Source organism: Equus asinus, chromosome 24 (assembly GCF_041296235.1).
Source record: "Equus asinus isolate D_3611 breed Donkey chromosome 24, EquAss-T2T_v2, whole genome shotgun sequence".
Classification (NCBI taxonomy): domain Eukaryota; kingdom Metazoa; phylum Chordata; class Mammalia; order Perissodactyla; family Equidae; genus Equus; species Equus asinus.
The window spans coordinates 43012549-43025189 of NC_091813.1; the positions used below are offsets into that span (position 1 = coordinate 43012549).

At 50.1% G+C, this 12641-nt stretch overlaps 1 protein-coding gene across 2 annotated transcripts in view; it reads right to left on the bottom strand.

The window, feature by feature from the left end:
• Positions 1-3443: 3443 nt before the first annotated feature.
• The window catches only part of BEND3 (BEN domain containing 3), a 35504-nt gene continuing 26306 nt past the window's right edge, over positions 3444-12641 (bottom strand). For both annotated transcript variants that reach the window (XM_044757349.2, XM_070496388.1), the window contains one exon: positions 3444-10035. In XM_044757349.2, the coding sequence (XP_044613284.1) occupies positions 7789-10035 (2247 nt within the window). In that variant the 3' untranslated portion in view covers positions 3444-7788. The remainder of the gene's footprint in view (positions 10036-12641) is intronic.

The following is a 12641-nucleotide window of genomic DNA, read 5'->3' on the forward strand; positions in this document are numbered from 1 at the left end:
CAGTAGAAGCGGAAAGAGAATTACTTTCCACGCACCTTTCCTAAGCTCTCCTTTCCTACACATGCCCGCCCCCGCAGCCTGCTGCTGCTGCCTCTTGGTAGCTACTACCCGCCAATCTTGCTTGGAATTTCTCCGAGGGCTTTGAACTCCGATGCAGCTTTCCGAGACAGCCACTGCCCTGTTCTCAGACATGGTTGCTGGCTCTGCTGTAAGGTTCATCGTTACTGGCTAACAGACGAGGTGTATCAAAAGCAGGATGGTGAAAGTCTACAATTTTACACGGTCCTGAGGACACGGATCACTCACCGTGCACTTGATTCCTTTGCGGAGCTGTCACCTGCACCCTATGGGCCTTCTATCCTGGGACTTTATTGTTAAAGCTGGAGAGACCTTCCCAAGGCAGACGAGTGAAGCCCCAACGACTGCAGTCAGAGTAGAGCAGCATGGTCTAAAATGGGTGATTTCTGTTTTGAGGTCTGGACTGGTACTACCCATTCTGGAGCCCCGCCCAGAGGGGTTCTGTCACATACTTCCCCACAGAATGTAAGGAATTTTCTTCAGGGATTGTAGGGCAAATCTCTTAACTCCTGATGGAGACAGAGAACTCAAAGGAGAGGCTAACATGATAGCAGCCAACTCTGGATTCCAGCAACAATCAGGATTAACCTGAAGAGAAGGCGCCCATCGCACAGGGCCTTCCATATGCTGAAGGATATGTCCCTTCACGCCTAGAACTGTGCCTGGCCTGAGATTTCGGCTTGTCAAGTCCAAGGAGGTGAAAAAAGTTTAATACCTTGTGTCAGAAATAGCAGGAACTAGGGACTGGCCCCGTGGCTGAGTGGTTAAGTTTGCGCGCTCCGCTGCAGGCAGCCCAGTGTTTCGTTGGTTCGAATCCTGGGTGCGGACATGGCACTGCTCATCAAACCACGCTGAGACAGCGTCCCACATGCCACAACTAGAAGGACCCACAACAAAGAATATACAGCTATGTACCGGGGGGCTTTGGGGAGAAAAAGGAAAAATAAAATCTTAAAAAAAAAAAAAAAGAAATAGCAGGAACTGAATAGCAGAAAGACCAGGGCTGTTGAGTTCTGCGGCAGCATTCGAGCATACTTAGCAGTCGTCTGTCTGCGAGAAACCAGAGTCAGGAAACTGCAGTCCTGCAGGTGTGCCTCAGGCAAGAGATGTCAGGTTTTGTGCTGTTTACCATCAGAACCTTCTCTCCAAGCACAAACAGGCTTCTTCACTACCGATTAATGAGGCTGGAACCTAGAATCATGGAACAGTGCCAAGGAGATAGCAGGCGGTACAAATATTTTTGCTGAATGAACGAACTTCCTTTCGAGACAGAGATGATTCTTACTGCAGTCCTTGTGCTGTTTCCTGTGGCACTGAAAGGTTTCCTGAGTCAAACACCCTCTCACTGGGGCAGATCCAGAACCTCAGAAACTGGATAGTCAGCAAAACCCCAAGTTAAATGGCGGGGGACCATTAGGCAGAGAGATGGAGAATTTTTTCCCGCACAGCTATGCAACAAGAGCATGAACTTCGCAGTCAGCCTGGCCATCATTAGATGCCCCCAGTTCTATGTGACCCCGGCCATTACTTAACCTCTGGAAGCATCTCCATCTGTAAAATGGGGGATAAAAATCTCCACCCCACGGGGTTTCTGTGAGGATTAAATGAAAGAATGTATGTCAGGTCCCCAGCACATCCTGACCCATTAGAGCTCAGAACATGGGAGCTCTTATGAAAAACAGAAGTCTCTGTAATGTAGGGACCCACCGTCACTTCTGAATACACAGCTGTCACACTGCAGGAACTTCTGGAAGGGGTTGTGGCATTACATACTCTCAAACTCTGTCAAGGACACAGTTCACCCTCTAGACTACAAACTCTGTTTAGAAGAACAAATGAATTCTTACTCCTTCCTGCAGAAATGTTCTGGCAAAAACCATCACATTTGGTCAGTGCCCCTAAGCCCTGATGCTGAAGCATTTGTAAACCTGCCTCTTCCCACTGACCTAAAAGCTAAGATTTAGTTTACCACCAGTTAAGAAGCAGTCAGTCTTATTTGAAAACAGGAAACCACTTATTTCAGCTCAGATCTATTTCTAATAATCAGGAAAGTGCTAAGCCTTCAGTTTCTGTGATACACACAGCATATCTTGTGAAGTTACTGTAGTGCAGTGGTTCTCAGAGTGCAGACCCCGGACCAGGAGCACCTGGGAACTCGTTAGAAATGCAGATTTACAGGCCCCACCAAGACCTGAGTCAGAACCTCTGGGGGACAGGGCCCAGCCCTCCTCTGGTGGTTCTGCCCCGCGTGGACGCTAATGAAGTTCAGCCCACACCCCCTTTACTAGTGCACCCATCCCCTACTGTTGAGGGCCAACCAACCACCCACAGTGGCCCTTCTGGAGCACTGCCCTTGGCCAAAGGGAGCCACCTTGCCAGCCACGCTACCTGCTTCCCTGGGAAAGACCTCAGACAATGACCAACCGGTCCCTTTGCCTCAACTGGGACTAATTGTGCCAAATAATTCATATTCTAGTGCTTCCCAGTGGATGAGAATGAGAATGAAGCTAGACTGTGGTGGAGACCACTCCTGCTTATGGCCTTCCAGGGCCCCCTCCAGCTTCCGTCCTGCCCCTTCTCCTGAGAGCACGTACAGGAATCCCAGCACGGGCTCTGCTCCTAGGGAATCTGGTCCGGGGAAGTCACTTTCAGTCTCAAAAAGCTTACTATCACCACAACATGTCTGTCTACAATCGCCACAATTATTTCTCCCAGGGCAATTCTAAAACCAGAACACTCATATCTAAGATCAGACGAATGGGGCTTAGATGATGTGGGTGACAGGACACCACCAACTTGCAATCGTTTTTGGATCTGAATCTTTGTGTATTGTGGCCCAGGGGGCGTTTAGCTCCTGAGATGGTGTAGCATGGTGGAAAGAGACAGACCCGGGTTCAAATCCTGCCACGGCAACTGCCAGTTGTGTGAACTTGGGCAATACACTTACTTCTCTCTGCTTCCTCACCACAAAACAGAGATCACAACAGTGCCCAAGACGCTGAATTGTTACGGGAACTAACTGAGAAAGCGTAGACCACTCAGGGCCTTAGCCTTCTGCTCTCAACAGGCATGATTATGGAACTTACCTCAGAGAGCCTGTGGGAGGATACAGGAGATGACCCAGGTACAGTTCTTAGCAGCGTGCCTGGCACATGGTGTATACTCAACAGATGTCAGGTGCCAGTACAGCGAGCAGGCGGTGAACATTCATTCCTTTCCCACCACTGGCCAGGGGATTTTAGACCTGTCTGGAAGCTCCTTAAAGACTCCACTGCATCTCCCTATTCCAATGATCATAATTAAATTGCTGTGTAGTTCTTATCTCCGAGAACTGGATTTATAAGTAAGCTCACATATAGTGAAATTCTCTGTGAATTTTATTTTTGGTAGAAAACAGATATCTACAGCCAGAAGGGGCTTGAAGAATTGAGCCTTCCTCCAAGTCTTGCTTAAACTCACTTGTGGGCTTAGCGTTCGGGGCTCCAGCTGCTGACCAGCCCTATCCTGCCAATGCGGCTCACAGCACAGAAGTGTCACGCACAACTGAGCAAACGCTCAACGTAGGAAAAGTGTTCCAATCACAAGCCACAACTTCCGTTATATCCTGTGACCCCTCGGCCCCAAAATGAATGTTTCTCTGACATTATTTTTACTATAAAATATCACTTAATGATTTATAATTAGCCAAAAAGAAGAGGTGAGAAAAACATGCATCCTCCTGTTATCAGTTAATAATATGTTCGCTTTGAGGGACTAATCCTATTTAATCCAAAGTGAAAAGAAAGAGTGAAATGAAGCCCTGCCAGCTTGGCAGCAGGCAGGCGGGTCTGGCACCTGACCAGGAAAGGTAAGAAAAAGTCAACCGCGCCTCCCACTGTGTGGCCAGGAAGCGGTTTGTGTAGAAACGGGCTAGGATTCATTTGGCGACTTCTCAGTCAGCTGTGACAAACCGAAATCCTGTGAACTGTACCCGACACCCAGCGTGTGGAAGCCTGAGAGGCCGACATGCCCTTGAGCATGCGTGTCGCCCCCTGGGAGGGGCTGAGGAGGCTGCATGGAAAGACAAGTAGACCGAGACATGTTCCGAGAGACCTCTGCCCTAAGAAAATAAGATGTTACGAGACTGTGTTTTTTCTATTTTTATAACATTTTATATAACTCATAAAACAGTGCTTGTATAAAAATTCACACAAAGTTGCTAGAGAGCATACAATTTCCAAAAAATGTCCTGGGTTTTTGTTACATTCAGTTTTCTAAGGATGCACTCAAATCAATGGTAAAATGCAGACATTATGCAATATTTCATCATCTTTGGTAAAACTATCTTTATTATTTTGTCTCCTCACAGTATTAACTCTGATATCCACTTTGTGCAGGGTCTGCTATCACTAGGATGTCAGAAAATCATTAAGGCTGGATCTACTCGAGGCAAGTATTTCGAATGGCAGGAACAGCCCCTCGGCACCACCACTACTTCATATCGTCTATCCACATGGCCAGGCAGGGTGAGAGCTCAGTGACCTCCAGTTAGGGGTCTGAGACACCCCTCTCAACCAGGCAGGAAGCAAAGATTCAGGGAAAAGGTGGAAACGGAAGCCATCTCTACAGGAACCCAAGGGCCATGCCGTGGTGTGGACAGGCCAGCAACTCCTACCATTTAAACAGCTAATCCACTTACCACTATGTAGATCCCATTGGTTGGTTGATGATTGCTGCTGATGTGGTACCCCCTCCTCCCAAACTTAAAAAGAGAAAGGAAGTTTTGGGGCCAACACTGAAGGGGAGGGACACACTAACATCCATGACACTAGACATGACTTTATTCCCTGTCAGACGTTTGTTGTCATGTAGACACAGCCAAAGTGAACTGAAGCGGGATTAGAACATCTAGTACATTCATGACTATCTTCATACATTCTTTAAAACTTACTAACAGAGAAAACGAGGGACACTACCACCTATTGTGACTTGCTATTTTACTTGACAGTAGAACGTGTCTGTGCTAATTCTTCAGTCTTCTGGATAAAAGGTGAAACAAGACAAATCCAAAAAACAAACAAGTAAAAACCAAAAATTTAGATGGGGACAGGGAAAGGGTTTGCCAACAGATTTCATGGAAAACATTAAATTTTGAAAAAAATAAGTATTTTGTACTTCTATTGCTTCATGTAAAAAATCGCCCCTGGAGCCCACCGGGATTGCTGGAGAAATGAGGACACCATACAGACAGACACAGGACCTGCAGGCGTTTCCTGGTGAGACAGTCTGGAGGGACAGGAAACAGCTCTCAAAGTGTGTCCACCTCTCTTCATGAAAGGGGTTCTAAGATTTGGGGGGAAGAAGCCCTACCCAGGAAAGGTATGAAGGAAACCACCAAAGTGTGGTTTCTAAAACTTGAACATGCTCTAGGTTATAAAGAGACATATTTCATTTCCAGAACCTAGAACTTGTTGATTTCTGCAATGTGGGTAGACAGAATATTTTTATTATTAATACATGATTGTGCTTCTGACATTGCAGGGTCACATTCCACCCTCTAGAAAGCAGGGCAATTTTCACATGGCTTGGAATCCTCTTGGCTACATCCTGGAGACCAGAACAAATTCCAGGGCATCCGCCAAGCAGCAGGGCCAGCAGGCGAGTACCACCGCCATCTTTGGGTAGGGCGTGTGTGTGCATGTGTGTGTGCGTGCGTGCATCTGTGTGTTGGAGAGACTAAGGCATAGAGAAAGGCCCAAGTGAGGGGGAAAAGTGAGTCTCCTGGCTGCTCCAGTCCCTTCTTTCCAGGCACAGAGGTTGCAGGTGTTATTCATGTAGGTCCCCTTCCTCTCACTTCAGTGTTTTAGTAAGAAATGTGTGTGCACATGTAAGTGGATGAGAGAGCGTCATTAAGTCTCTGTGCATTTCTAAATTTCAATAATTTAGGTCTGCAGTTTTAAGAGAAATAATCTGTAAATGACATTTAAAAGCAAACTTACTAAAGTCAGACCAGCAACTTTACATTGCTCAAAATCCTGCCATTAAAAAAAAAATGCCCACTAGGTGCAGGCAAAATGATGTCACACAGCCCTGGCACTGAAGTCCTCATCAGCTGTATAAAGAAAATTCACAGATTGTTTCTATTCCTGCATTTTAAGGTAGCAAACGATGAAGGCATTAGGTCACTAACTGTAGCGTTCCCAGGGCTCCCTGACTGCTGTGCGTGGGCCAGTCCATGTTCTAGGTGTCTGGTAGGTACTCAGTTTGGGTTGGACTGTTTCCTGTTTCCTTTCCCTCTTAGGCATTTGGCCCCCAGAATCAGGCAGGTAAAAGTATTCTTTTTAAGGACTTTACCTATTGGGGAAGTCCCTGTTTGGAACTCCCAGAGAGCACGCCGCTGGCCTGGAGCAGTGCGAACTTCCCAACCAGCGGGGAGAGACAAGATGTCTCAACCTGAGGCCAAGGGGCCAGCCAGATGTAGGACAGCAGGACCTTCTAGGGGGTCTGAGGGGAAAACTCTGCGTGGACCCTGGGAAGGCATATGGGGACCCCATATGAAATGACCTGTGCCCTTCCAATACCAGGTGTCCCCAAGAGGGCCTGAGGCCTAGGCCCGCCCTGAGGAACAAGGATGTGTCCTGACTGGAAGAGCTAACACTGAGGTGTGGTGAAGTCACCATACAGCTCCCAGAACCTGGGTTTTGTACAAATACACACACGGGAAGTAAACAGTTCTTGGTAAGCCCAAAGGGGCCCATCCTTAAATCAAACAAGCCAAATAGCCACACACTGTTTTCCAAGGAAACGTGTCTGCTGCTCCAACCAGCATTCTGGTGTGGCAAGGGAAGGGGGCAGTGGAAGGACACAGCTCAGATGAAGACACTGTGAACGTGTTTCCACGTCTATCTACATTCATATCATCATCATTATCATCATCATCATCATCATCCAGTGTTCTCATCTACAGAGAGTGCGCACAACATTCTACCGACGCAGCAATGACGAACAGACCAGGCCGCGCACACACACCCCCTCCTTGGCACCACAGTGGAAGGGAGAATGCGACCATGGTCAGAAAGGACATCACTATTCCATCCCCTCTACTGCCATCCAAGGGGCATCTTGACTTTTCTAAAATCAGATGTAAAAGACAAGATTGGTAAAATCGGTCTCTCTACCACCTGAAGCTCTTATTAGCCATCATGCATGAACATGGCACTTCTAAAAATTTCATAAATCTGAAACCATCTTTAAAAAAAAAATCCTAGCAACTGAAGTCATCTTACAGTACTTCATCTCAAATATTTAAAAGATTTTTTCTCTAAGTAAAATGGCCCCCAAAGAGCCCAATGATTTTTTTAAAAAGGGTTTCTTTTTAATTAAAAAAAATTGATAAAAATGGAAGATGTAAAATGTGGGAAGAGGAACAAGAGAGTTGCTGGGTTTGCATTTCAAATTGCGAGGGTCAGGGAGGACACAGCCAGGGAGAGCGTGCCCCACTCTGAAGCCTCTCTGTTCTCACAGCTCGGCTCTCCCCACACTCTGCACCACCAGGGAACACAGGACAGAAGTCCTAAGTACAAGAGACCAAAAACGCAAGGCTTCTTTCTTGTGGTTGGGTGGGTGTGTACGTGTGCAAATGCAGTAAGCCACTCCCCAATGACATAAGGTGCGGGTCTATGGGTACCATACGCGTGCTCCAAAAGAAACGCTCGGTCCGCAGGTTGCCCATCACTTCTCCACTTTCTTGGCTTTCTTCAGGATGTCGCATTTCTTCCTGTTGGGGCGGCGGCACCGCTCGTCGATGCTGGGGATACATTCGTAGTGCCACACCTCCTCCATCTTCTCCACGGGGTAGACGGCTTCCACATAATGGCGGATGAGCCTCAGGCGCGTGGGGTCCAGCTGCTTCTTGTTGCAGGCCCCGGAGTGGTTGTACTGCAGCCGGAGGTTCTCGGCGGTGAAGAGTTCCGGGAAGAGCCGCACAAGCAGCCGGGCGGCGAAGTTGCCCACGGAGAGGCTCTGCTGCACGATCTCGCGCACCTCCTTGTCTGACAGCAGGTAAAGCGAAGGCACCGGGAAGTCGGGCGAGGGGACCACCAGCTCGTCCAGGGGGATCTTGCAGAAGTCCTTGCTGCTTCTCTCGGGAGGCAGCGGGGGGCCCTCAAATTCCTCTCGGAACCTCTCGGGGTTGATTGCATAGCTCGCCAGGTCCCTGCACTCGGGGCCGGGCACGTGGACCTTGCGCTGCTGCTGGTAGGAGCGCCTCTGCTCCGTGTCCCTGCGCCGGCAGCGCTCGTCCAGTTTGCCCACAAACTCCAGGGTCCAGACACGGTCGTTTTTGGCCCGGGGGTAGAGCAGCTGCACGTAGTGGCGGATGAGCTTGATGCGGGACGGGTCCAGTTGCTTCTTGCCCAGGGAGCCGCTGCAGTTGTACTGCTTGCGCAGGTTCTCGTGGGTGAAGAGCTCGGGGAAGAGGTGCACCAGCAGGCGCGAGGCGAAGTTGCCGATGGACAGGCTGCTCTCGTAGATGCTGCGCAGCTGCTCCTTGCTGAGCAGGCAGTCGGCGCCTGGCACCTCGAAGTCAGGCTGCGGGATCTCCAGCTTCTCGAAGTCGATGGGCACCAGCCAGATCTTCTTGGATCGCCGGCCGGGCCGCTCGCCCTCGAAGCTGTCCTCCACTTTGACCACGGAGATGTCGTCGGGCAGGCTGGAGGAGTCGTAGCAGTCGTCCCGCGGTGGCTCACCCTCGCTGCCCGCGTCCAGCCCCAGGCCCTCGAGCTCGTCATTGATGCGCTGGGCGCACTGCTGCAGCCAGGCCTCCTCCTCCTGCATGTCGGGGAAGTAGATCTCCGTGTAGTTGCGGATGATCTGCAGCCTCTGCGGGTCCAGCTCCTGCTTGCCGCCATCCCCGTAGCAGCTGTACTGCTCGCCCAGCTTCCGGTGGTCGAAGAGCTCGGGGAAGAGCCGGTGGAGAAGGAAGACGGCGAACTCGCCAGGCGAGGAGGCCTCATCCAGCAATTCCGTGAGGTCCTGCGTGTCCACCACGTGATCCGAGGCGATGGTGCTGCTCCGGTCCAGAGACAGGGCCTCCTCCTGGTCCTTGTTGTCCAGGAAGTGGCCGGCATCCACCTGCTCCGGCTCAAAGAAGCTGGCGACCTGGCCGCCCGGCTGGCTGTCCTCCATTTCCCGCTGGGCCCAGAAGCGGCTGAAGAAGTCGTTGAGCTGCGGCAGGCACTCGGCCTGCCACACGGCCGTGTCCTTCACCGACGGGTAGTAGACCTCCACGTAATTGCGGATGAGCTGCAGGTGCAGCGACTCCAGCTTCCGCTTGGCAGCGAAGCCGCAGGCACTGCAGCCGCGGGAGAAGTCCACATCGCTGAAGAGCTCGGGGAAAAGCTGCACCAGCAGGCGGCAGGCCAGGTCCCCGCCCGACAGGCTCTGGTCCACGATCTGCTTGAGCTCGGCCGCCGTGAGCTGGTACTCGGGGGGCGGCTGGAACTTGGCCACCATCTCCGTGGGGCTCACCTGCTTCTTGATGCGGCTCACCTCCAGGGAGAGCAGGTCCACCTTGCTGTGCAGCTGCGACATGTTGGAGGAGAGTGTGTTGAGCATGTAGAACATCTTCTGGATCAGAAAGTAGATGTTGGGGTCCCCGTCGGTGGCCACTGTGGCACTGCCGCAGTCCCGCTTCTGTGGCTCGTTCAGGAGCCGCAGCGGTGAGGGGCTGTTGCCCGCGTTGGCCTTCTCGAAGAGCTCGTAGGTGTTGAGTGCATCCCCCATGGGAGGGTTCTTCTTCTCCATGATCTTGTGCGAGATGCCATACAGAGGCTTCTTGTAGGAGGGGGTGGTCACGTCGTTGCAGGGCTCCTCCTCGCCCGGCCACACGGAGCCCGAGTTCTTGCCCCTGCCGGCCTGCTCCCCATTGCCCTGGCAGGGCGAGCTGTTCTCCCGGTTCCGCATGCCTGCTAGGAGCGCCTGGAAAACACAAAGTGTGTTAGGCGGGTGTTCTTTTTTTTAAAGATTTTATTTTTCCTTTTTCTTCCCAAAGCCCCCCGGTACACAGTTGTATATTTTAGCTGTGGGTTCTTCTGGTTGTGGCATGTGGGACGCTGCTTCTCCATGGCCTGATGAGCGGTGGCATGTCCGCCTCCAGGATCCAAACAGGCGAAACCCCGGGCTGCCGGAGCAGAGCGCGGCGAACTTAACCACTTGGCCCCGGGGCCGGCCCTAGGTGGGTGTTCTGATTCACTACACTAGACATGGATCTCTGTCATGCACAGGGGCCAAGGTCCATCTCAGGAGCATGTGAGAAACTGCTTCCCTCACCCTAGAATCCCTGTGCCCAGCCAGGAATGCACCATTAATACACACTTGCATCCTAGCGCCACATCTGCTCACTCTCCCACTTCCTGAGAGAGGCTCAGGCTGGACCCAGAAGGCTTCGAATTCCTGCAGGACACCAGTGCTGGACTTCCCGCCCACAGAGCCTGACCGAGCATAGAGGCTGGCAAAGCCAGGTGAGAACCCCGCTGGGATGGGAGAAAGACCATGGGAACTCAAGGAGCTTCTGTGATGGCCCTGCCCTGGGCAGGTCACCTCATCGACCCCATCTCAGCCTGCTCTCAGACAGGGATAATGATTCATGCCTATGGCAGCTCAAGAAGCAGCAGTGTGTCCTCCAGGCTGCAGCCTCTAGGAGAGCAGGCGTCTTCACTCAGGATGGCTCCTGAGATGCGCGGTGGTGGGCACAGAAGAATGGGGGTCTAGAGAGCGGAATCTGCTGCCAGCTGTACCACTGCCCGGAATCACATCTTATCCTGGATTGGAAAAAAGGCAAGCCCAGAACTTCCCAGAGCTGATGCATCTGTGAGATTCCAAGAAGTGATGGGAACTCCCAGATCTCTAAGTCTTGCTCTCCTTGTTGGTCCAGCAGCCTTTCTCCACCAGAATTCCAGGAGAGAAGCCCAACTGTCCTAAGGCACGCACTGTATGTAATGAATTAACCTCTCTCCTATGCATACTATCCAGCCTTGCTCAACAGAGAGTCTGTGAGAGAACTAAGCCCTACCAAAAGTGATCTACGGACTGTTTTCTCAACTCGCCCAAAGATGGCACACTCCGCAGGTCCACTCTTCTGACTCCCAGGCAAGCTCAAGATGCCCCTTAAGGAGCCCAAACCTTGAGTCCAAGCTCCACCACGGGTCAGACGAATGGCAATCACCCTGACCATCTGGAACCCAGGTGCTTACTGCTTTCATCAATGGTTTTCCCCATTGCCAGGCCCTGCATGTTTTAAGAGGCTTATTTACATATATATGGACAAGTGATTTTTGACAAAGGTTCAAAGGCAATTCAGTGGAGAAAGGATAATCTTTTCAACAAATGATGCTGAAACAATTGTATACACATATGCAGAAATATCTGTTTTTAATCCTATCCAGCCTTGCTCAACAGAGATTCTGTGAGAGAATTAAGCCCTACCAAAAGTGTGCTATATAAAAAAATTAACTCAGGGGTTGGCCTGGTTGAGCAGCGGTTAAGTTGAAACGTTCCGCTTCCGTGGCCCGGGGTTTGCCAGTTCGGATCCCGGGTGCGGACATGGCACCACTTGGCAAGCCATGCTGTGGCAGACATCCCACATATAAAGTAGAGGAAGGTGGGCATGGATGTTAGCTCAGGGCCAGTCTTCCTCAGCAAAAAGAGGAGGATTGGCAGCAGATGTTAGCTCAGGGTTAATCTTCCTCAAAAAAAAAAAACAAAAAAAAAAAACCTCAAAATGGACCGTGGGCTTAAATATAAAACCTAACTTAAAATTCTAACTCTTCTAGAAGAAAACATAAAAGAAAAACTTTGTGACCTTGGTTTAAGCAACTATTTCTAAGATACATCATAAATACAATTGATAAGAGAACAAATTGACAAGTTGGACTTCATCAAAATTAAAAACTTCTGCTCTTCAGAAGACACTGTTGAGCCAGCCCTGATGGCCTAGTGGTTAAGGTTCGGCATGCTCTGTTTTAGTGGCCCGGGTTCAATTCCTGGGCGTGGAACCACACCACTCCTCTGCCAGGAGCCATGCTGTGGCAGTGGCTCAAATAAAAGAACTAGAAGGACTTACAACTAGAATATACAACTATGCACTGGGGCTTTGGGAGGGAAAAAAGGAAGATTGGCAACAGATGTTAGCTCAGGGCAAATCTTTCCCAGCAAACAAAACAAAAACAAAAACAAAAAAACACTGTTAAAAGAATGAAAAACAAGCCTAGACTGGAGGAAAATATTGGCAAATCATTTATCTGACAAAGGACTCACATCCAGACATAAAGAACTCTCCAACTCAACAATGACATACAGCCCAATTAATGATTTCAACAGCCAAAGAGGACGTATAAATGGCAAATAAGCACATAAAAAGATGCTCATTAGTAACATGCTCAGTAAAACCACATCACCCCCACCAGAGTGGGTATAATCAAAAAGATGGACAATACCCAGTGTTGGAGATGACGTGAAGGAACTGGAACTCTTATATGCTGCCGGTGGGGATATAAAATGATGTAACCACTCTGGAAAAGTTGGTA